The sequence below is a fragment of the Coptis chinensis genome, chromosome 5 (assembly GCF_015680905.1).
Source record: "Coptis chinensis isolate HL-2020 chromosome 5, ASM1568090v1, whole genome shotgun sequence".
Classification (NCBI taxonomy): Eukaryota; Viridiplantae; Streptophyta; class Magnoliopsida; order Ranunculales; family Ranunculaceae; genus Coptis; species Coptis chinensis.
In genome coordinates this window covers 46976915-47003055 of record NC_141460.1, presented here as the reverse complement: position 1 = coordinate 47003055, position 26141 = coordinate 46976915, and the positions used below count along the sequence as shown (strand labels likewise).

The 26141-nt window shown below is 37.6% G+C and overlaps 1 protein-coding gene across 1 annotated transcript; it reads right to left on the bottom strand.

Moving 5' to 3' along the window:
* Positions 1-1629: 1629 nt before the first annotated feature.
* LOC147497696 (uncharacterized) lies at positions 1630-2321 on the bottom strand. Its single transcript, XM_086562979.1, has 2 exons — positions 2313-2321; positions 1630-2268 (listed from the first exon to the last, which is right to left on the bottom strand). The coding sequence occupies exons 1-2, from the start codon at positions 2319-2321 to the stop codon at positions 1630-1632; spliced, it is 648 nt and encodes a 215-aa protein (XP_086419105.1).
* Positions 2322-26141: the final 23820 nt, after the last annotated feature.

The window sequence follows — 26141 nt, the reverse complement described above, 5'->3', positions numbered from 1 at the left end:
ATCGATCGATCTTTGCCACTAAGGGAGAGTGGTCCTAACAAACTCTATTGCACACTTTATAGTTCCATCCTCGGGAATTTGGAGCTCCATATAGCATTACAAAACATTACGTCGACTTTCCCACTATTTTTTAAATCGCCCACTGCTTATTCCACCAAGTGTGGTGAAACCCATTGCTCGGAACTTCCATAAGCTGAGAATTACTCACACATTCACAGAAATCGTGCATTGCCCCTGCTGATGGTCTGTTACCTCCTTGTTTTTCAGAGCAGCTCAAGTAGGCATTGAAGTCCCCCATTAAGAGCCATGGTAGATTAGTAGTACTGATGTGCTGAAGTTCAGCCCAGAGCTGTCTCCTCTGTTTACTGATACAATGAGCGTGGATAATAGTGATAATGGACCCCTCCACCTCCACTGTGAGATGTTGCTGTGAACAGTGCAGAAGATTAGGAGGGTTGATAGATGACTTCCAAAACAGCCAAAGATTTGGAATCTGACTTCGTCCTGAGTTATAATGAAAAGTTGTACTCATCCCATATGATTGGAGAAAAAACATAGGCATATCCCCGAGGATTGATCTTCGGTTCTCGCTATGCCCAAAATATCTGGCTCCCATTTATTGATTAACTTCGCTAAACGATTCTGTGATTTATCGTTTCCGATTCCTCTAATATTCCAAAAGATGCACCTCATCGCGAAAATTGGAGCTTTATTGACTAACTAGAGATATCCCTTTTAGTTCATCCTCTTTCCAGTCCTTGACCTGGACCTGGTGGAGGGGGGTGTCAGATGTTGTAGTTGCCACTGTGGTTTCACTCCACTGTTGGTAAAGAGGCCTTGTCCTTCCCGAGAATCCGACCTTGAGTTATCATCGATATGAAATGGTTCCTCTATCTCCCCTTCCTCTATCAAATCTGCCCATCGGGAAGGTGTTGATGTTTCTGTGTCCGGAGGTTTCTCTTCCTCTTGGGAGTTCAAAACCCCTATGTATTTTAGAATTTTTTCAGCTTCTGAGTCTGCAAGCATCTTTCCCGGAGAATTTTCCAGTTCCAAAGTGTTTAGGCTGCTATTGTGGGCTGTGGGACTCAAATGCTCTCTTGGCTCGACTGCAGTCCCATCCGAACTATTCTCTAGAGGTATATCAATCCCTCGAAAAGGTGAACCACTGCCTTCAATAGAGATGGTAGGAACCGCACTAGTACCCTCCGGGATTATCTCCAAAGTTATGATTTCTTCCTCCCTCGCGGTGTAGTCTCGGAAATATATCACTCCCTCGAGAGGGTGAACCACGCTTCCCGATAGTGATTGTAGGAGCCTTACAATTACCCTCCTGGGTTTTCTCCAAAGACAAGTTATCCTCCTCCCTCACAGGTGTTTCACATATCTCTGGACCAGAAGAAGAAGTTCTCTGGACTTTCTCTGCTGCCGAAAGCGAGATCTCCATCTTTGTTTGTATCACCAAGAGATTCCCAGCCCTTCTCTATACCATGCTCCTGCCCTCCAAGATATGGACTTCCTCCACCTCTAGATTCTCAAATCTATTATGAGTTAGAGTCTCCGCCATTCGCTCGATTGGGTTTTGGCGCCACAAAGCCTCCCCTGTTTACTAGATCCGGCTTGGGTTACGTTTCACGACCTCTTTTCCTTCTTGGTTTCTCTCCCGATGATCAACCACCGTGTTAAATCTATCATGACTTCCTTCTCTTTGTTTTCCTTCCCTCTAGTAGTTTGCATATCTCCTTTGAGTTTCCTACATTCAGTAACCAGATGTCCGATAATCTTGCAGTGTGTGCACATCTTTGGCAGCTTCCCAATTTCCACCGATTGCCAAAATTTCACCGTCTTGGTTTTGACATATATCTGATCAGGTATGGGAGCTGATAAATCCACATCCACCAGAATTTTGGCATAATACCCGTATTCCCGGTTAAGCGTATTTTCATCAATCTGCATTGGATATCCAATCCCTCGTGCAATGGACATGAGAGTTTCTGGTTCCCAGAATTCTTGTCCCAGTCCTGGAAATCGAAACCACACTAGAGCATGAGACTGTCTCTGGCTATCCGGACAAAAGTTCGGTGTCCACTGGCTAATTCTCATGGGACTTTTGTCAAAGTCCCAAGCTCCTTTTGCCCACACCCTGTTTAAATCGTCAGCATTGGAGAAACGTAAGAACAAATATCCTTTGCCAATGGGCGTTATCAGCCACTCCCCAGAAGGCTTCCAGATTCTCTTTGCGATCTCACGCACTTTCTCAATAGGTACTTTCTGCAAATCAATACCCACCGCATGAGAATTTACGATGTGCAAACCTTTCTCATCGCTTTCTCTACGGTATTGTAATAGGGTAGTCACCCATTTTCTCACGGGGTTGGAAGCTCATGCACTTCCAACTTTGTTGTTGTATGGGCTGACGTCTTTTCAGCGTAAGAGATTTTCTTCTTTGTAGTTTTTGTCGCTATTATGTTTGTAGCATTTGGTTCCATTTCCCAATTCGCTCCTCAATAGAGTGTGGATTATCTTGGCCTATCGTGTTACCCTGGGGGACACTCAAATTCATAAAGGTCCATTCTTTGATGTTTCTTCTTTGAACTCAAACTGTTGGCGATAGAGGATTTTACCCGAAGAAACAAAGACAAGGAGAATGGAGAAATATATAAGAACTTCTATTCGACTCAACACCTTTTCTCGATGGAGGATTTCACCGGAAGAGAAGAGTTCCTTTACCTTTTCAGAACTTACACTGTGAGGCAGCAAAGGATTTTACCTGAAAAGGAAGGGAAGAGAAGGTTGAGACGATAAGATGTTTTCCTCCTGACTTTGTTTTTACTATAAGCGGCAAAATATTTGAGCACTGGATCATAAGCGAGACTTAAGTTATCTCACATACGTTCGCCCATTTTTTGGTCCCCATTTTTGAAAAACGACCCCAACCACTTATCTGTTTTTTAATCTAGATAAAGGATTAGAGGGGAATTGAATCCACCTCGAATCCAACTTGATAACCTAGCATAGGTTCTTGTATCTCGATTCTTACGTTCTTACGACAAGAATTTTGAGTTCTAATCCCTAGTGTTCATGGCATTTCTACCAAATACTAACTAGCATGTGAGGTCGTCCACCCATTCTCATGGCGAATCACGACCTTCTAAAGTGGAATAGATTCTACAATGCTTCTACACTATACCACTAAGTTTTCATCAAAGCTTCATCAACCCCTCTAATGGAGGTTTTAGCCTCGAATCATCAACCCATCATTTCCCATTGAATTATAACTACACATCATATCAAAATTCTAACTTTACTAATCTAAATTAAACAATAATTGAAATCTAATTAATTAACTAAGAATGAAATAAGAACAAGAATTTAAACTATATCTATTAATGCAAATGACAAAAATCGAAATTGAATAATAATACCTATTTTATTTATCTAATTAAATGACGAACAATCATTCAAGGAATTAAATAAAAACAAGATATGAAACTAATTAAATTAAACTAATTAAATCTAAGGAAAACTAGATCTAGAATTAATTAATGGAGGCTACTAATCTAATCTTTAATCTAGGTCTAACTATCTACCATTAACAAAGAGTGAAGCTTTCGTTTTTATACATTCAGATCCAAAAATCGTGCATGGGCTTGGAACCATGTTTTGGGCCAGAGAATCAGGCCCAAAACCCAATTCTTTCAGTCCAAAAAGGCCTCTTCAGCTGCAGTACGTTGGCTTCAACAGACTTTTTGTCCACTTTTGCTCCTCTAATTGGGTCAAGTCTTGAACCATTGGAAAGCTCTTTCCGAGCCGGTCGTTTTGAAATAAGGTAGGCCCCATTCCGAGGTCTGAGTCCAAAGATACGGCCTTCGGAAGTTCTACTGACTTGTGTGTTGTTTCTGCCCGCGTCGACTTTTCAGCTTTTGACCGGGCTTTAGAAGGGCTTTATCTTCTTGAATCTTGGCCTTTAATCACGGAACTCCTTAGTAACCGACCTTTTCTCCTTTATCTCGCTAAAGTGGCACATTTCTGCACATAATGGACTTTGAAGCCTGAAATGCATAAAAACACGTAATCAGTGTTAACTCTTAATTATTACTCACATAGTTGGTCTAAAAGTATGATTATTAAGGGGTTAAAGCTATAGTTTTGGGCTCTTATCAAACCACCCCCAAACAGTATTTTGCTTGTCCTCAAGCAAATATGAGAAATTAGAATAAGTGACCAAAAATGGAGTTCTATCTACTCGCTTTACTTGCGATTTGCATTGACCATATGCAACAAGGCCTTAAACCACTAGGAATTCCCTAGTGGACGAGTTATAGTCTCGTGAGAGTTTTCCAGTGAAGGTACTCACAAACTTCATCTATACTACAACGACTAAGAAATAAAACTATTGTTTCCTTATTTATATCTCAATTATCTATACATCTCACTAGCAATGAATACAGAATAATCATGTCGAAACCTAAGCTAATATATGCATAATAATCAATCATCTACGAATAAACATATATACAATGAGTAATGCTATGAAATGCAAGAATGTGTCCGCTTTCTCGAAACTTTGGAATAACGCCCTTAAGTAGGTTATCACATAAAAGTCAAGACAAAAATCACTCTGATTTTTCCACTCAAGTTTTGCTACTCCAAAGTGTGCAAAGGGCATACTTTACCTTACAATCTCAATGACACACAAGGAAGCCGAAGTTGATCAAACACATCTGCCACTTACTATCCCACTAACCTATTCCTAATTGAGCTAGAGGTCTTTATTAGGTGTTGCGGAGATTAGGAGATGGTCTAATAAGGAAGGAAATGGATATTCAAAAGGGACAAGTCTGAGATAATAGAGTCTTCATATTATGTAACTAGAGAAAACCTTGTTATTTACTTTTGCTTCTACACTTTGTTTCCATCCTTAGCCATATTTTCTTTTTCTTTTTCTTTGGCATTTGACTCCTTTTATTCTATTTTTTTTGGAGTTTTTATTTTATTTCTATTTTTCTTTTTCTTTTCTTTGGATGGAAACTTCTTTTCTTTATTTTTTTTTGAAGCAATTAACTAACTTTTGTTTACACAGGTTTTTCTCTTCTTTTTTCTTCCTTATTCTATTCTCAAACTTATCTAAATTGGGTAGGTTGATTTTTTTTTTTTTTTTTTTTTTTTTGTTTGTAACAGGATAAAGGATTTGTGGTTTATGAAAGGGCTAATGAAAGGCTCAGTGGGGAGACTAGCGGAAAATATACTTAGGTCGGAATTTCTAGCTATATCGGTCCAAAAAGAGCCTAAATTCTCTCTTAGGACATGGTATAGTGGTCAAGCAAGTGGACGTGTGATTTCTCTATTCGGAATATACTTCTCCCTTGTGTCATTTCTCAAATGTTTCACTCATATAAGGCTTTAGGCTATATTCTCACAGGATTTGTAGAATAAGTACTCTAGCCTAGATTTCTAAACTTACCGCCAAACAATCATAGATACTCATGTAATATATTTATAGATAGATGCAAAGATTATTACCTACATATTAACCTAAGTTTCTAAAAACTATTCTAATGCAAAAGCTACGTGAGACTTCTAGATTATTAAGAGCATAGAGAAAGAAACAATACCAATATTCCTAAGTGTATAGCATAAACTTTTTATTTTTTTTTATTATTTTTAAGACAAATAATATGTAATATACAACCTAATATGTGCTTAACATTTACATCGTGTTTCTATACCACCCCCAAACAATTTGGGAGAAGGGGGTTCATGAAACAATTCAATAGCACAATTAAATTATGTAACTAACTAATTTTTATAATTTTTAACATTTTATAAATAAAAGTGCGTAATTTACATCGTAAAAGTGTCTAATTTTTTGCAAATGTTTCTATCCCACCCCCAAACAATCGAACGCTTTGTCCTCAAAGTGTAAAGAGATAAGGAAAGAATTTACCATAGAAACGTGGCAAAAATTGGCGCGACTGTGAATGTAAAATATTGTAAAGATGATACGATAATATGAAGCACAATTAAACTGGTACGTACTAACTAACACAAACTCTACTGGAGTAACCATTACAGGCTTAGGGTGGCAACATGATTTGAAATAAATACCAAAATACGCCACCCCCAAACAAAATTGGAAAACTCTTTTTAAGTTTGAAAATTTTGTTTGGCCTAGACTCCAGAATGTTGGTATTGTATGAAAACTTGGGTCTTTTAAAGTCAGATTCCCTAGACTTATCTAAACATATGTATGAATATGCAGTTTATCATATATCAACAACCGAAATAGTTGTGGATCGTTCCATAAATAAATATCGCAGAAAACATATCCAAACACAATCAAGCACCAAGATTTCCTATGACGCAGCCTAGTGGAATGAAAGCGAAGTCGGATAGACCTATAACATAACCGAGCATGCACCTTATGTTTCATCTTTGAACGAGAGGGTGTCCTAGTGAATAAGTGTGGAAAAGTGAATGGTTATGGAAAATATGGTGGATTGGGATAAGTTTTAGAGGGAAAGCATGGAAAAAATAAGGATGTGGGTTTAGCACAAAACTCATTCATGGTGTAGTTAGGGGACCTGCCTCAAGTCTGAAAATGAAGGTGTCAAGTGGTTTATCCTTGGGAAGTATTTGTTTACTAGGTGGATTTAAAAATCATGAAGCACAGGAGAAACTAAAGGATCGATCGAGTGCAAACTCGAGGTTCCTTTGAAAAGGTGGAGGGTGGGGAAATTGGTGATGGAAGTTGAATGATTCTCAGCTAGAGCTCTCAAGTCCATATCATCGTAAATCTTGATATATGCAAGACATTCCTCAATAGGTGGGTCAAAAGGATCACCGGGATAGAGATTGAAAAATTCATCTTCCGTCCATAGCAGCATCAAGGGATGAATGGTTGTTGGCAAGGGGACTCGCCAAGTGGTAAAGAAGCGGTGCAAAAGAGTTGCAGAATTCTTCTTCGATTTCGCCTACTACTAGGGAGTCATTGTTAAAGTCGAATTTCGGCGGAAAGGAATTTGTTAATCTGTTTCTCCGAAACATGTTTTGAAGTAATCTTGAGCTAAGCTCTCGATCATGCTAACCTCTCCATTTGTAGATGAATCGATACCGTGGTCCTCATTTTGAAAACATTTACCTCAACAGTAAAGATGGCCAAAGGACAAGGACAACGAACCATCGCGGCAGTTTATGAGCCGCTGGTAGTAGCCAAGAAGGGACGCCTAAAAAATGATAGGTACAGAGTCGTTAGTGACTTCGTGTCGAGGATAACGGTCGGCCGAGTAGTAAAAAATTTTGACTTTAACCAAGCGTTTTTCAACCACACCCTTTAGGATACTTAATAGACCGATCAGCTAATTGCAATGTCATTTTAGTAGGTTTCATCTCCTCTAGACCTATTTGTTTATACAAATAAAACGGAGAGTAAGTTAACACTAGCCCCCGTGTCTAGTAGCCGGTCATCGTGGTGAGAATCTCCTAAGGTGCATTGTACAAAGAGGGATCTACCGTGGGTCCTTGTACTTAACAATTCCATTATTTTCGGATAAAGTTGGGAACCGCTCAGTTAGAAAGGCGCTTTAGGTATGTTGGTCTTACGCCTAGTAGTGCACAACTCCTTAAGAAACTTAGCGTGGTTAGGTAGCTTTTTATAGCTTGAGAAAAGGAAGGTTTATCGTTAGATTTTTGAAAACGCTCCTAATCTCCTCAAAGTTAGTATCCCCGGTTAGCATGGCTAATTTCTCGAGGGAACGGTGGTTTCGCTTCTATATTTAGCATATGGCTCGACTTGATGTATAACCTTGGCTTTCTGTTTTAGGTTGTGGTTTAACCGGTACTTCTACAAAGGGTAGGTTCTTCAGCTTCTATTTCGCATCTAGTTCAATATCCGGTGTAGGGAGTACTGATGGGGTAACTATAGGCATAGTTACTTTGTTATCAACCACTCTTCCAGAACGGAGAGTGGTGATGCCATTTAGCTCACCTACGGTTGTAGTTTCCGTACTAGTATTACCGTTTACCTCAAAGGCCGTGGTTTGCTTTGTTTTAGGGTTGGGTATCGCTTGGCCCGAAACACGCCTTTTGGTTGGGCTTTCTCTTGGGCTAACTGTTGGTTTAAATTATTAACGGATTGTAGAATGTGTTGGTTAGATTGAGCCATGGTTTGGAAAAGTTGTTGGCTCACTTGTATGAAGGTGTCAAGACGATCCGGTTGTGTGGGTGTAGTAGTCACGGGGTGGTGTGACCGAACTATCTCGTTGATTATTTATGGGCGGATTGTGATAGTTATTATTTACCTAACGATACCTCTATTAGCATTATAATTATTATAACTACATTGACCTTGTGCTTGACTTTGTCGAGGTTGCACTTGGTTGTTATAATTATTATAATTACCCGATCATGTCCTTGTTGTGGTGGAGCTTGGTTATAACCGGTAAGGCCAGCTAAACATATTGATTATTGTACCTCAGGGTGTGACTTGTTGGTTATTTCTCCAACCGGTTGGGATTTTGTCTCCAAGGGGCATTAGGTTCACTATTAATGGAACAAGAATGTTCATAGGCTATAGGACGCCGATGGGAGTCGGGATGCTCGTGGACTCCAAATGAAACTATATGGATTTGAATTTACATTCATGACGGGGATAGGCTTTTGTTGTACGTAAAAGGCCTCTATTTTTTTTGAGGGATTCAATTATAGTTTTAAGCTCGGGATCTGATTTAAACTCAAACATACCGGTAGCCTTTTAATCAAGAAGAACTAGCGGAGCCGGAGTAATCGCCACTACCCCCAAATTATTATTACGCTTTAGTCCGATCTTCCAAAATTTATATGCCTCGAGGCTCCTTTACTTAGGAAACTACCCCCATTCATTATGTCTAGGACTTCTTTATGGTGGTGTAGAAGTCCTTTGAAAAGGCAACGAACTAACGTGTCTTTTGGTAGGTGATGGTGTGGACACTCTATAAGGAGATCGGTGAAACGATTCCAAGCCTCAAAAATAATTCATGAGGATTCTCAAAAGAAGTGAATCTTGGAAATCATTTCATCCGCCTTTAGGGGTGGGTAAAAATGTTCCATAAACAAATTGAACAAGTTTGGCCCACGAGTCCACGAAATTAGCGCTTTGGGCAGCTTAACCAAGACGCCTTTATCAGCCTAAGGTGAAAGGGAATACCCTCAATTTAATTTGTTCCGCACCAACCGTAGGATGGTGGAATGTTGTAAGGACTTGTTCAATCCTACGATGTAGCCGATAAGGTTTTTCATGGTCTAAACCATGAAAAACGGGTAACAAATTAAATATATTTGGGGGATGCGAAATCCCCAATCGGTCCGCTAGAACGATGCAAGATTTAGGGCTATCGCCAAGGCTTTATAAAAGTCGAGAGAGAGGAGCTCTCTTCTTCATCCATAATATCGGTGGTGTATGTGAAATAGTAGCTAGAGGTGTAGTGGGTGGAAACTAGATAGACTTGTTTGTTGACGAGCCGCGTAATTATGTTAGTTGTTTTTCTTCACCCGCACCTTAATCTCATGAAAGACTAAGTCAAACTTAACTAAACATGCAACATTCCAAACAATTCGATATACTAGTAGAAACCTTTAACCGAGATGCGAGGTGTAGAAGAAAGGAATACCTTGCAAGGCCCTGCTTCGCTTTATGAATAGCGTCTTGTTTATCGTGTTCAGTGTATATAACAAGTTAAAACACTGAAAAACTTGAAAAATCGGAGTTCGAAACAAACCTGTGGAAATCTAGCAAATTTCAGCTTAGGGTCGCGGTGCTTGCTTTTGGGCGCTGTCAAGCCCGTGTTCCAAAGAATCTTAGCGTGGTCGCCGGTATGGGGAGGGTCGTACTCTATGTTCCAAGAAACTTAACGCTGGTCGCTCGATAGATAGCGGTCGGTCGCTCCGTATATTTTTGCGAAACTTTTCAATGCTAAAACGAACAACCACCGTATGAATCAAACAAGGGTGGGTGGGTTTAATGGGACTTAAAAGTGACTAATTATACTATGAAAACAATGCTAAAGGGAAACTAAGATGGCAGCGGCGCCCTTTGATAAACATAAAAAGATTAATTTTACTAATGAATAAAGCGATGAAACTCTAAACGTAAGTAAAACTAAACGATAATTTACGTGTCTATATTTATCAAAGTTTCTACTCTCAATTCTATCGAAATAGAGTAGAGTAACAAATTCGTTCCACTCCTAGTTCTCTAGCATGGAATGTTTTCTAGTCTAATTAGTCGGTCTTAAGTCTAATGAGAGTTTTACGAGGGGGAATTATACTACGATGCAATATGAAATTGATTATTTGAATTTAAACTACGAATGCTATGGAAATATGATTGTTTTTTAATCTAGATAAAGGATTAGAGGGGAATTGAATCCACCTCGAATCCAACTTGATAACCTAGCATAGGTTCTTGTATCTCGATTCTTACGCTCTTACGGCAAGAATTTCGAAGTTCTAATCCCTAGTGTTCATGGCATTTCTACCAAATACTAACTAGCATGTGAGGTCGCCCACCCATTCTCATGGCGAATCACGACCTTCTAGAGTGGAATAGATTCTACAATGCTTCTACACTATACCACTAAGTTTTCATCAAAGCTTCATCAACCCCTCTAATGGAGGTTTTAGCCTCGAATCATCAACCCATCATTTCCCATTGAATTATAACTACACATCATATCAAAATTCTAACTTTACTAATATAAATTAAACAATAATTGAAATCTAATTAATTAACTAAGAATGAAATAAGAACAAGAATTTAAACTAGATCTATAAATGCAAATGACAAAAATCGAAATTGAATAATAATAACTATTTTATTTATCTAATTAAATGACGAACAATCATTCAAGGAATTAAATAAAAACAAGATATGAAACTAATTAAATTAAACTAATTAAATCTAAGGAAAACTAGATTTAGAATTAATTAATGGAGGCTACTAATCTAATCTTTAATCTAGGTCTAACTATCTACCATTAACAAAGAGTGAAGCTTTGGTTTTTATACATTCAGATCCAAAAATCGTGCATGGGCTTGGAGCCATGTTTTGGGCCAGAGAATCAGGCCCAAAACCCAATTCTTTCAGTCCAAAAAGGCCTCTTCAGCTGCAGTTGGCTTCAACAGACTTTTTGTCCACTTCTGCTCCTCTAATTGGGTCAAGTCTTGGACCATTGGAAGGCTCTTTTCGAGCCAGTCGTTTTGACATAAGGTAGGCCCCATTCCGAGGTCTGAGTCCAAATATACGCCTTCCGGAAGTTCTCACGACTTGTGTCAAGCTTACGCCCAGCGTCGACTTTTCAGCTTTTGACCGGGCTTTAGAAATGCTTTATCTTCTTGAATCTTGGCCTTTAATCACGGAACTCCTTAGTAACCGACCTTTGCTCCTTTATTTCGCTAAAGTGGCACATTTCTGCACATAATGGACTTTGAAGCCTGAAATGCATAAAAACACGTAATCAGTGTTAACTCTTAATTATTACTCACATAATTGGTCTAAAAGTATAATTATTAAGGGGTTAAAACTACAGTTTTGGGCTCTTATCAGTAGTACCACTCAACCTCATTGTCATGTCAGAAGAAATCCACCTACAGGGTTTACATGACAATCTTTTTGAGCTCCTCAAGAGGACATCATCAACCCGACTTCTTGCGGGACACAGATTCCTTCTATAATCAACAACATACCTTACATACAATGTCATTACCCAATCCATCGAGTTTGTTGATTCACCAATGAATCTCACTCATTGATGATTTAAAGCAATGTACAATGCATGTAAGTGCCCGTTATTATATCCGGATTAGGAGGACAAGCATCCATAATAACAAAGGGGTTTGTTCTCTTATATAGTCAGTATAAGGAGAAACAACCTCACTTGGTCCTGTTCAATACACACAAAGTGTACTAGTGTAATCCTATAGTCAAGATAGACTAATACCAGATTATACTACAACCGTACTAATAGTTTGTCCAAATCCATCTAGGTTGTGAACGATTACTTATACTTTATAAGGTACTGATGATATGATCTTCTGTGTGTTCACACCATATCATCTACAACATAAATTATTAGACACATGCATATAACTAATAACATATATAATATGCATAACATTTGCCCATATGATTCTCATTCAAAATATAAAGAATTAGAGTTAATACAAAAGTAATGCTTTTAGTATATAACCCTATCAAACACATCCTTCACATTCACTCCTTTAATCTTCTTCCCTCTACACTTCTTATTCTAAATATCATTTTTTAGTTCACTACAAATTTCAAGCTTCATGGATGCACTAGAAAAGTTTGAGCAACAGTAGATTGAATATGCTACTCAAGTCTTCATGCTCAGTTGTTTTATTATAGTACTGTTGTTAATGTGGCATATAGTCCTATCTAATATTTAAGTTTGTATTTTATTTCCCGTGTCATTATGGTGTATTTTCACATCTATGTATGTTGTTACATCTTTTTGTGATATTATATTTACATCTTCTTTGTCCTTCTACTTACATCCTCTTTTGCGCCATGTTTCAGAAGATACACGTGGTCTAACTACCCTGTGACACCTCGATTCATATTTTCTGCATCTTCGGATTGGTGCCTATTTATAGCAAGGATAGACACCTTTAAAATTCAACTTCCCTTTTCCATTAAATTTTCTTCACCACTCCATCTTTAATCGCCCTCACTCGAATTTTCGTGCCCGAGCAAAATTTAATGGAAAATTTCCAAAACGGTCTTTTTCATCCATTTTTTGACACTGAAATTTTACGTCGAGGATGGTACTCTCTATTACATCATAAGTAGGCATTTTATTCCAGAGAATTGGTCCTGCTGTTCTAGAAACATGGTTATTTCCAAAACGGGCAATTCTTTTGTCGTTAAGCAAACAGATGAAGTGAATTGACTATGGATATCATCTATGAGGTACTTCAAATTCCCATTACGAACTAGGGGGTACACCTTCAGGATTCACCATTCGACAATATCAAGCATCTGATGTTTGCAACTATACTTTACGGCGAATACAACCCGAAAAACCATATTGTTTATCATCGATCCTTGCAAAGAAACCAATTATCTGTGATCCAATGGCTAGCTCATAATGTGCTCGGCAAATCGAAGACTTCTTAGATAACAAAATCCCTCCTCCATTTACTTTGGGTCTTGCAAACTAATTGCAATGATTTTTGCATTATTAAATTTCTCTGGAATGCGATCGCACGTGCTAGGAAAAAGGCAGTTCCTTTGCCAACCATTGTGACACTTATCATGATGCGTTGGGGTTTTTCTATTACTGCTCCTAATACACCTCTCAGAACAGTTAACATTCTCACCATTCACTCAGTTTGTAGGAATGGTTTTTGGAATCCATACGTTGCAAGGAACCATGTCGGTGCAGAAACCGACGAAGCTTGTTCGGCTGACAACATCTTCATTGAAAATGCATTATGGAATGTATTTAATCCTATGGAAGGCCTTCGTTTAATTCAACAAGGATTGATGAAATTATACAAACGTCAAAACATTATCATCACCAGTCTTCTTGATTTTCATGACCTGCGAACAATACAAGAAAAGGAACAAGCATAATTCTTGCACAGCCACAACTAGTTCTTGGCAAATCACACTCTCCTAATGGAGAACCACGTCGAGATTTACCAGACACAGAGCGAAATGTTGCAACGAGCTGTTGCACGGATTGACGACATCGAGAATCTTATAAATGGATTTCTCTCACAAAAGGACTCTCGCCGTTACTTGGGCCCATGACACAATTTAAATTTTGCAATTTTATATTCTTTGTCATTTTCTTTTTAGTTTTTAAATATAGTTAATTTTTCCTATGATAAATAAATGTAATTTGTTTTAATTAGTCATTTCCATCCTATTCTCATTTATGTTTATCTTTGTTAACAAGTGGTATCTTTCTTCACACTTCTTCTATGATGGCATCTCCAAAGATTATTCCAGAATAATATTTCCATTTGTTGCTTAATTCTCCTGCATATGGACATCTTCTCAAAGACTTCATCACCCGAGTTGGTTGGAACTCCTTGATATTACACCCTGAGTAGACCTATTCTCCAGGTTTGGCAACTTATTTTTACAATCATATGGAGGATCTACCTTCTAATGGTTTCAAGTCGAACGGATTTGCAATCCGTATTGGTAACAACCGCCACCATTTTTATGAGCCAGCAGTAGCTATGGTTTTGGACCTTCCTCCTTTTCAGCTAGACATCCCCATTTAATACATGATAGAAAACAACTTTAATGACTATTCTTGGGAAAATTTTGCCGCCCGTTATGGCGATGGCCTTGCCCAAGTTATTGAACGTGTAGAAGCTAGCTGATGGCCACACAATACTATTCCACTAGCCAGTATGACCATGAATATTGGAACTGCCATGTTATTTATTCTTCTGAACATCAAGGGGGATTTGCATTTTTCCACTGCCTCAAAATTAGCTTGTAAGATGCTCCATGCCCTGGCTTAGCAACATACCGCCTTCAACATCACAGACATAGTAATTGAGAACCTTAAGAGGGCTCGGTCTTTTCGGTAGCACTATATCACTTTGCCAGTTACAGCATGCAGGATAATGAAGATGTACTTCCCACAGTTTGCGGTCACGTTTCAGGACTGGGTAAAGGTAGACTATGTGTCCAACAAACAAGATAATTCGTTCTTTGCAATTTCAGGTATGGCGGCGCCCTGCAAGGTATCTAAAGAAAGTTCGTTGCTTCCTTAATGACGATAAAATGATAGCTCATCTAGACACTTCAAGGAAGAGGAAGTGGAGCGAAGTCTAGAAGGCTATGATAGATTGGCATGATGCAAAGCAATGACATTTCTACAGAGACGAAGCAAGGATGGACCATCCCCCAGTTCGTAATTGGGGCAATGTGAGTTGATGTACATATTTGTTTTACACTTTGATATGAAAAATAAATAACCTAACAGTGTTCTTTCACTTTTATGATGTATAATATATAGTGTGTTACAATAAATTTATGTGGAAGATGTCAGCTATATTTTTGCTCAAAGCCTCTCAGGTATATTCTTTCTTCCTCTTAACAATTTGAAGACACAAAGATCCGATTGCTTTTGTGGCGAGAACATTTTATCGCAGAAAAAATAATTAAGCATTCATAGTTGTATATAGTTTATTTTATGTCTAAATAAACGTATTTAGTGACATTCTCGTTTCCTTTTCTGTGATGAAAAATATTTAGAAATCTCACCCTAACATTTGAATTACGACTTGTTCATAGAAACTTGAGTTAATACATATGCAATAGTTTTTACATCTTTTCATGAGCATTCATGCATTGACTTTCATTAAATGTACACAATAGTAAGTTTTAGGGACCCATGGTTAGATAACTTAGTTTCTATATCTTGTAAGAATCTAACCAAAAAGCCTCAAAATGTTTGATATGTGAGTAATGACACAGAGGAGTAGTTTTTCCGAATAGAGAAGTTCACACAACTACTTACTTGATCACTACCCAAATCCTAGGTGAGAATTTAGGCCTTCTTTGGATCGATAAAGCCAAAAATTCATACCTGTAAAAAAAAATTATCGCTAGTCGCCCTATTGAACCTTTCATTAACCCTTTCTATTTCACCAAAAATTCATTACCCATCTATTAACCACAAATAAATAAGCCTACCTAGATGATGAGTATAAGAAATAGGATGAAGTGCGGAAAAATAAAGAGAAAAACTTGTCACAAATTAAAATTAGTTACCTACTTGGTAAGAAAAAAGAAAAGAAAAATATAAATATATTTCTAAAAATCAAAAGAATTATCAAGGTTAGAATTTCCCCCAAAATCAAATCAAAATGGAATACAAAAGCTTAAAAAAGCCAAGTATGGAAACCCATGTTAGAAGCAGGAAAGAAAATAAGGATTTCTCTAGTATAAATATCTCGAAGACCTTATTCTCTCATACTTATCATTTTTGAATTTTCCATTCCAATTTCTTCTACACTACCACCTAAACCCCATAAAACCTAATAAAGACCTCTAGCTCAATTAGGAGTAGGATAATGTGATAATAAGTAGTAGATGTGAATTCTCGATCTCGACTCCTCTGTCTGTCATTGAGTATGTGAGGAAACATGTGCCCACTGCACACTTTAGCAAAACTTGAGTGGAAAAATAAGAGAGAAATTGTGTTTCGACACATACGTGTGAGAACCTACTGAAGGACGCTATCTAAAGGATCCAAAAACGGCCCTGCTCGTACATTTCATCGTAAAGATCACTGCATGCATGCTCATATGTAGATGTTTTGATTATTGTATGTATATTAACTTGAATTTCGAAAGAATTAAATCATTTTTTCCCCCGCTAGTGAGATGTATAGATATCTGAGATTAATTAAAGAAACAGACCTTTGTTAGTGAGTCGTTGTAGTATAAATGAAGTTTGTGAGTATCTTTTCTGGAAAACTCTCACGAGGCTATAACTTGTCCAGTAGGGAATTCCTAATGGTTTAAGGCCTTGTTGCATACGATCAATGCAACCGTACTCTGCGGAATAAGACTTAGCTTAGGACCACACATTTTTGGCCACTTATCATTTTAAAGTCTCTTCTTTGATTGAGGACAATCAAAGTGTTGTTTGGGGGTGGTGTGATAAGCACCCAAAACTGTAATATTAAACCCCGAGAGACATCATTTCGGTCAATTATGTGTTTAATAAACATGCAATAATTATATTTTCGTATTTTTGCAGGTTTCCACAGTTAACGTGATTATGATAATAAAACATGCATCGAAGTACGGGAATACTCGAATTCTTGAAGTCTTCCCCACTAAGCCCCAGTGAAGCCCAACAAAGCCTGATTAGAGCCGAAGTTTCCAAATGAACAAAACCAGTGCAGAATGGGTCCACATAAAAAGAAGCAGCAAACTTCCATAGCTCACATCTTTCAAACCTGGACGCCGACTTTGGCTAGTGAACTGCCAGAGCAACCAGGGCGACGAACTCTACGCAAAGACAGAAAGTTGTAAAAAGGCCAAAAAATCGGCGGCCCGATTGGACACACCACGTGGACCCACTCTGCGGGCCCAAAAAGCATGATGAGTCAGCATAGGTTGGTGGCAAGTGATGGTCATAATTTTGTGCCACCTTGCAAAAGGAAAAGACATGTATCAATTCAATGTTTGAATTGAATTGGCTAAAGACAAAACATTAATTGCAAGTTTTGTTTCGTAAACAAAACTTTGGTTAGAATACAAACAAGAAAAAGACAAAAACCAATTTAAATCATGTGAAGACAAAACTTTGTATTTCAAAGTTTTGAAGGATTCAATTTGAGAAAAGGACAAAACCAAATTAAAAGGCTTCACGAGAGGGACCAGCCTATATATATGTGAGGGGGTCTTCATTATTTCTCCTTTAGCTTTTACGCTCAAGCTTTTGCTCATTAGTTAGTTAGTTTTAGTTTATCGTCTGTAGCTTCATTCCAGTAGGTAGTTTACATTCCGTCAATTTTCCTTCCAGCAGCTTCAATATTGTAAGTCTTTCTTCTTAATAAAAGTCATTTCTTTTCAAGTTTAATTCCTGTTCTTCATTTACTTATTTATTTTATACAACAAGTTTAATTATTCCTCCAATGACCATGAGCTAATCCCCCCCTCGTGTGATAATCCGGATTGACACTTTAATATTCTAGAATCACTACTTAGGAATTAGGTGTATATTATACATCCGGTCCCAAAATAATTGAGATTGTACAAGTTTGGAGTGCTGATGCTCCATAACAGTCTCGCGAGAGACCTAAAATGTCTCGCACGCGACTCTATGGTGTTAGACAGCTCTCCAATTTGTCCAGCTGATGTAGAATCAAACCAGGAGCTGAAATGATATTCCAGAGATGAAATATTAGTTCAACTCCTTATGCTAGTAAGATGCGCTCAGAGATGCGTGTATTTCGCTAGGGATCAATACTCAACGTCGTCTTGGGTTTGTCTATGAACTCGAGATAGATTAGAGCTATAGTGATGTGGTAATATAAACTGTTGAAAATGATTCTTGCATGAGTACGATTAACCCTCTTCCTGTTTTTCTATCTTTGTTTATTTACATCGAAATCACCGTTATTATTTTACGTTATTTGCATTAACGTTAAATTACTTAAACCAACTAAATAACCTAAAATCCTACTCACCAAAAGTTGTAAATCCAGTTGTAAACCTTGCTGAGCCCTAAGGTTTGGACGATCCCTTACTCGACCTATCCTACCAAACCCACATGAGTAAGGTAACTTGATTAAACGGACGACTATACGGACTTTGGACTTTGGACTTTGGGACTTCGGACTGTGGACCTCAGACTTAAGTATAAAACCAAAACGTGATAATAACGATTTATCGGTGACTAAGAAGTAAGAGCAATGTTTCCTTAATTCAATCTCAAGTGTCTATACATCTCACTGGCAAGGAATAAAGAATACTAATTTTAAAACCTAAGTTAATACATGCATAATAATCAAATCATCTAACAATATACACACATGCAATGAACAATACTATGAAATGTAGTGGCAGGTCCGTTTATGAAACTTTTAGAATAGCGTCCCTAAGTAAGTCCTCACAAATATGTCAAGACAAAAATACTCTGATTTTTCCACTCAGGTTTCGCTCACTCCAGTGTGCAGTGGGCACACTTTTCCTCTCAATGTCGATGACATCCAAAGGAGCCAAGGTCGATCAAACACATCTGCCACTTACTATCACACCAATCTATTCCTAATTGAGCTAAAGGTCTTTATTAGGTGTTATGGATGGTTTAGGTGATTGTTTAAGAATAAATGGAATCGATAACAAAATAGACAAGTTTAAGAAAATAAGGTCTTCAAATTATGTAACTAGAGAAAGCATTGTTCTTATTTTGCTTCTACACTTTGTTTCCATCCTTAGCCCTTTTGTTTTGGCTTTTGACTCTTTTGATTTTGTTTTTGGAGTTCTAACTTTTTATTTTATTTCTATTCATTTTTTCTTTTCTTTGGATGGAAACTTTCTTTTCTTTTCCTTATTTTTCTATTGAAGCAACTAACAAATATTTGTTTTCCATAGGTCTTTCTCTTTTCTTTTCTTTATGTCATCCTATTTCTCAAACTTATCAAATGGGTAGGCTACTTTTATTCTTTTATTTTTCTTTTATATAGGGCAAGGAATTTGCAGTTTATGAAAAGGCTAATGAAAGGCTTAGTGGGGTGACTAGCAGAAAAATATTCTTTAGGTTTGAATTTTTGGCTATATCGATCTGAAGAGGGCCTAAATTCTCGCTTAGGGTATGCTATGGTGATCAAGCAAGTGGACGTGTAATTTATCTATTCGGAATTAACTTCTCCCTTTTGTCATCACTCAAATATCAACTCATATGAGGCTTTTAGGCTAGATCCTCATAGGATATGTAAATTAAGCACTCTAACCTAGGTCTCAGAAAAATGCTGCCAAGTACAATCATGAGGTTAATGCAAGACATTTATGAAAAGATGTAATAACTATTACCTACATATTAACCTAAGTTTCTAATAACTACTCTTAATTCTAATGCTAAATGAGATTTCTAGACTATAATCATCATAGAGAAGGAAACAATACCACTATCCCTAAGTGCATAGTATAAGTAATTTTTATTTTTCGCTAAACAAAACATTTTGTTCCCACCCCCAAACTTATTTTAGACATTGTCCTCAATGTTGACATATATGCTCAAGTCCAAAAATTAATAACATGAATAAGTCAAAGAATAAATAAAGAAGTTATCAATAGCTCCATGAATGAAAAATAAAGCTCGACTCACCTGTAGAAATTAGTACCTCACAAAAGATATAACATTGATAATATAGAAAAGGAACCAAATTACTACAACGACTAAAATATGTCACATATCTCATTCCATAGAGTTACACGTCTCCAAAAAGGCGGAGAAAAGTTTCTAAAGTGGAATGCATGAGATATGTTCACATAAGACTCAACAACAAAAATAAAAACATGGGTTGCCTCCCATGAGTGATACATTTTACAACCCTAGCAGACGACTGCATGCAATGTCATGCAGATAATCAAATAGTCCAAGCTTTAAGCAGAAGGTCATGCAAAGCTTAATCAAACAAATGCCACCCCCAAACTTATGCAAAACAACATTTAAACATACCATGTATCACCTAATAAGATATGGAAAAGCAATAAACAGTAAGTGAACATGAGACAATGCATCTAACAAATAGTAAAAATTTCATAAGATCTTCTCAAATCAGATAACACTTTCAAATCATCTTTTCTTACCCAAATAGCACGCACCTTAGCTAAATGGTGTCTACATTGTGTGTGTTTATATTTCACTCCCATTTTCTTACCATGATTCCTAGGAAAATTATAATCACATCTCATAGGTCCATTAGATAGACTAGATATAACAACATCATTAGCATGGTTATGAGATGGAGCACATGATTGTGGAACCTGGTTTAAGAATGATATCGGGTGGTCATGACTAGTAGATTTACGCCAAACCTGAAAATTGTTTTTCCTAACATGATAATGATACTTAATATGCCTTACACCACTACAATAATAACAAATAATAGGTTGTCTAGGGCGGTTAACAGAAGAGGTGGAAGGGACATTAATTGGTATACACCCTGGTTATAAAAAAGATGAAACTGACTTAGAACATATAGCCAGATTAGCACAACATGCACTTAGACACTCTTCAACATTCAAATTTATATCACCACTACAATGACTAGGATGTGTCATGTTGGGGTCCAAATTCTTCTTTAAAAGATCAAGCATAGTTTCCTTATGAGTTTCCTTAATTATGCTAAGCTTATTTATCAGAGAATCATTCTTATACCTAAGAGATTCATTCTCTGCCTGTAACTGATTAGCAACACACATATTTTCATTAAGTTTGGAACTCAAAATAGTGTTTTCACTTTCAAGATATTACCCTCTTAGCTAACCTCTCATTATCATTAAGCAATTCATGATTTTTCATTAAAAAAATAACATACATCTCATGAAAATTTTCATTTGAATCACTCAACAAACTATCACGGCTAATACTTAGACAATGATTAGAAATAGGACATGAAGAATTATCATTAAGAGGATTACAAAAATAATAGTCCTGAGATATATGATTCACTATCTCTCTTGGTTCCTCATCATCATTATCACTAAAGTGGTTTGGATGAACATTTAAATACATAGTAGAATCAGACCAAAAACCATCATCTGCGTCATCAGTATTACCTAAGAGTTGATCATTAGTCTCAACCAAATTAAGCACATGTATATTGTCCGGCTCCCCAAGTTGGTTACTTATATTCAAAACATTGGGTTCTACCTAGTTTTGGAGTTCTCTCTCATTATTTTCCTTAACAGGATTGACTAACTAACTAACACGAGTTTCACATAGTAGGGTTGCCCCATAGGTAGCTAGTGCTTCTCTCCTGATCTATTGTATGTTAAATGTATTTTTCATGGTCAATGTATTTTGCTCCATTTTAGCAAGAGTGTGTGCTATAGAAGATGAAAGTGTAGAAGGATTGTATGTGTTATAAAATCTACATTTTTTTAATGAAAGTAAATACGACAATCCACACAAACAATATCAAAAAAATATATCAATTCCAATTTAAAAATAATATGTTTAATATTGTTGCTCCTAAATCCAAATAACACGATTCCCAGTTCTTGTGCAAAAGCACTGTAACTCGATCCACGTGTCAAAAAGCTTATCCTAATGAGTGGGCTTAACCTTTCCTAATGCAAAATGCCTAGGGCTGGTCAAGGTGAATTATCCTTCCTAAATATAAGAAAAACAAAATGAAAACAAACACACATGATGCAAACCAATTCAATCCTCACAAGTCCGAAATGTATGCGTTTTTTAATCGTGTCCCAGAAGATCGGAACACTTGTATAAGCAAAGTTCGATCCTACACAAAGAATTGGAAGTAGCCTATAAAAATTAGATGCCTCAATATAGAAGTGAAGGCACGGGCGCTCGAGAAAACACTATAGTAGAGCGTCGCGCCTCTCTAATTTAATTTGTTGGGAAACAAAGTAAGAGCAGCGCGTTCTCTACAAGGTAAAACTAGGAGCGGGCGCTCGAGTTTCTCAATGTAGACCTGCAATTTTTCAGAGAGGTTTTTACAGATGTCAGGAACATATTAATGTGGTCGTATGCAGAAAAATCTAATTAGGAACTTAAACTATAAATTAACAAAAACTATGGCTAAACTAAAACAAAATATAACGAATTACGTAAAGTAAGACTCTAAAACTCAATTGTACCAATGCAATCCCAAGCAGCGATGCCAAAAACTTGGTAGAGATTTAACCTACCTAAATTAACAGGCTAATTAAATCCTATTTTACATATACTAATACTCGCATGTGCACGAGGTTTATTGTAGTAGGTGTGCAAATACGATGTCGATCCCATAGAGAATGCGTGTTGGGTACAATTGACTATTAAAATACTACTTAACATAATCCGAACTATATTGCTTTGTAGGAAAAATAATTGTTAGCTAAAGCTAGTTAAGCTATGAAAATAATAAAACTAGTAATGGAGAGAATACAAAGGCATTCGAATCCACCCTAAACTGTAGATTATCTTAGTTCAACTAATTTAAAGTTCTCTTTTAATTACGAGTAACATGAGGGAAAAGTAACCCTAGCTTGCTCGAAGATGTGAACGTTGAGCTCTTATATAAATCTATATATTGGTTTGATTGAATTTCAGCAAACGAGAATATAAACTCCTAGCAAAAATCGTCTTCTTACAGCACGACTTCTATCAAGTTTACGTAAATGATAAAATCAATGCTTTGATAAGAACGGAATATTTATCTAATGATTAACTACTTAAGCCATGAACTTTTAACATGCAAGATATAATCAATGAAAGTATTCTACTAATATCAGAGAAATCAATAAGTTATTCATTAAGTTGGAGAACAATAAACTCATTAAACAATAAAACCTAAGAAAGTCTAGGGCTTCATGTATGCCCTAGCTTATTATTTAGCTAGACATATTAACTAGAATAGTAAAAATAGATGAAAAAGAATCCCTTAACAAAACCATGAGGTTGCTTTGGTTTCTTCTTCTTCAACTCTCCTATCCCAAAGTTTTAACAGTTGTGCACCTAGCTCCAAGTCTTGGCCTCAAAATATGTAACCTGTTTCGGCTTTGTGAGACTCCTCTCATGTTCTCTTTCTTCTTCTCTCTCGATCTCTCTCATGTTCTTCTTTCTTTCTTTCTTCATGTTCTTTGTTTTGGTGTTCTCGATAGCTTCCTCACCTCTTGGTTTTGCTTCGTATATATATCGGGATTGATTAGGGCATGCATGAGTTAGAATCCACTTTGGAAACCTTTCCTTCCATGTTTTATCCAAATTAGAATTGTCTAAATTGAGTTATGAGCAGTGAGTTGCGCACTATGAAGGGTTTGGAAAAACACTGTAATTCAGTGATTTTAGAAAGGGGTGCACGTCTCGCTCTAACTTAGGCTTCTTGGAACGCGGGCGCGCTCTGGCTTCCTGACAATAGTACCTCAACTTTTTACAGTAGCTTTATAATGTCATACACATGTTATTTCATATCTTGTTTTGTGTAGTCTCTTTGTAATCAAGAGGTGAGAATCTCACAACTCCGTAAAGTCCTCAGTCTCAGCTCGTTTATTCATATTTGCTTTGATTTCTGTAAAACCAAGGAAATAAACTAATAAAAGGAATTTATATTAATTAACTAGACAATATAACATAAATATAGGCATACATGTGTAGCATTTATGTGCTTATCAGGTACGTTTTCTTTTCTCCACTTTCTTTTGTTCGGTAACTGTTCTTGAGTTTTTCCCATCCCTTGAGTCTGTTTATCTTTTCTTTCTGATGTCGGACTCCGAATCTAGTGACTCATCATCTTCCTGGTCTACTAGGATAGCATCCCCACCTCCTCTAGCCCCGGCTGCAATCCCCTCCACCTCTGGGCCTCTTACCCCTTTATTGCCACCTCTTTCTCGGTGCCAAAGACCTAATTTGGATGCAATTAGAGCTGCCTATGGGGTTTCGGATGATATAATACTAGAACATGTGCCCTCCATCACCTACTACCCTCATCTGGTTCCCCGCCAACCAGGGTATCTTGTTGTCACGGTAGGTCAAATTGTTGCCGGTCTACGGCTTCCCCTAACTCTATTAGACGTCGAGGTGTGCAACCATTTCAACATCCCTCCTTATCAACGCATAAGAAACTTTTGGAGAATTATGTATGCTGATAACTCTTATAATAGGACCGGAGAACCCAAGATTTCGAGTCGCGATATCTTCTCTCACTACTATATAAAGACAAGTACCAAAGATATCAGTGTAGGGTATCAGTCCTTTTGTGTACGCCTTAAGAAGCAATCTTTTGTCCTCCGTATCACCACCTCAGACAAAGTGTGGCATCACTATCCGTTATACGTATCTGGGAATTTTCTATCCGCGGACCTTCCTTTCGATTTAACTCTTAATCATCTTGCCTTCCAAACCCGTGGTGAGTCTTCTAGTCCTTTCCTTCTTTCCTGATATACTCTCCCCATTACCAACTGACTAGTGGCTATTTTCCCTTGCAGGTTGGCGGTCGGATTCCAAGTCCAGAATCTATCCCGGCATCTCTTGTCCTATTTTTGAAAGACTCCACAACCTAGGCCCCACTCAAGCTAATCACCTGGGTATCCTCCCCACCCAAGGTACTCCACTACTGCAAGTCATGGCACTACATTCTATCGGCGGATATTATGCCCCTTTTTATCGGCCTCCACCGCCCAAGGAAAGAAAACCCCGAGCTTTGCTTCCCCCCAAGAAAAGAACTGCACTAAATCCTACCGCTGCAATCATCCTCGGACCTCATCTCATTCCCCTACCTCCCTTGAATTCAACAACCCTCCTACTTCCTCAGCACCAGAAGACGTCCCCTCCTACCATTCCATCTCCACCTGGGAAGACCAATACACCTCCCCACACTCTCCTACCGACAACATGGATGTCAACAAGGTGAAACTGTTTGATAGTGATACTGATGAAGAAGATGACATGATGGAGGTGCCTTCCACTGAGGTGCGGGCTACTACTGATGGGCCCCCATCCAAGAGGTAGTGAACCTCAGTGTGCGAGGAACCAACCTCTACTACTCTGGCAGTCCATTCTGCGGTCTCTTCCCCCCGCACATGCTGGGAAGGTAAAGATCCGGTTTTGCCTGCCGGCCCTGAGTCCGCGATTGTAATCCCCGAGGAATTCTGCCCCACATTTAAGGTGCGCAATCGCAAGGTAAGTACCGTGGACTCAACTCTGGAAAACCCAGCTATGGCCTCTTCCTTATTTTATGGCGCCAATCTGCCTAAAGATCTGGCTTATGCAAAACGGGGGTTGTTTGAACAGCACCGGACTTCTTTGCACACCAATTGGGAGAAGGTACAATTCTTTCTTTCTACTTTTTTTTTACCTAATCCCATTCTTGACCTAACCTCCCCTTTGATCTTAGGTGAGCCTGGACATCTCTTACATGATCCACGGTCTTTTCGGTGCCAAGGCCAAGGTGGAGTTTGATAAACGTAAAAATTAATAATTCTATTCTGAATAAATAATGAATATCAAACGGAAGTAAAACTAAAACTTATAAGAAGACAGTTGTTTATCAAAGATTTCTACTCTCGATACTATTGAAATAGAGTTAGAATAAAAGATTCGTTCCACTCCTAGTTCTTTAGCATTCAAAGTTTTCTATAATTATCAATTTATCCAAAGTTAGTGAGAGTAATAGTGGGATTATACTACGATGCAAATTCAAAAAACAAGATATGCTAATTCAACTACGGAAAATGCTAAATTGATACTATATGATAAGGAATTAGGGGGGATTGATTCCACCTTAACTCAACTTAATCAACTAACAAAGATTCGTTCTGATCCAAATTTCCATGCTTTTGCATATCAAAATGGTATTTCTAATCCCTAATTATACATGGCAATCTCTACCAATTAATAACTAGCATGTGAAGCAACCAAACCCATTCTC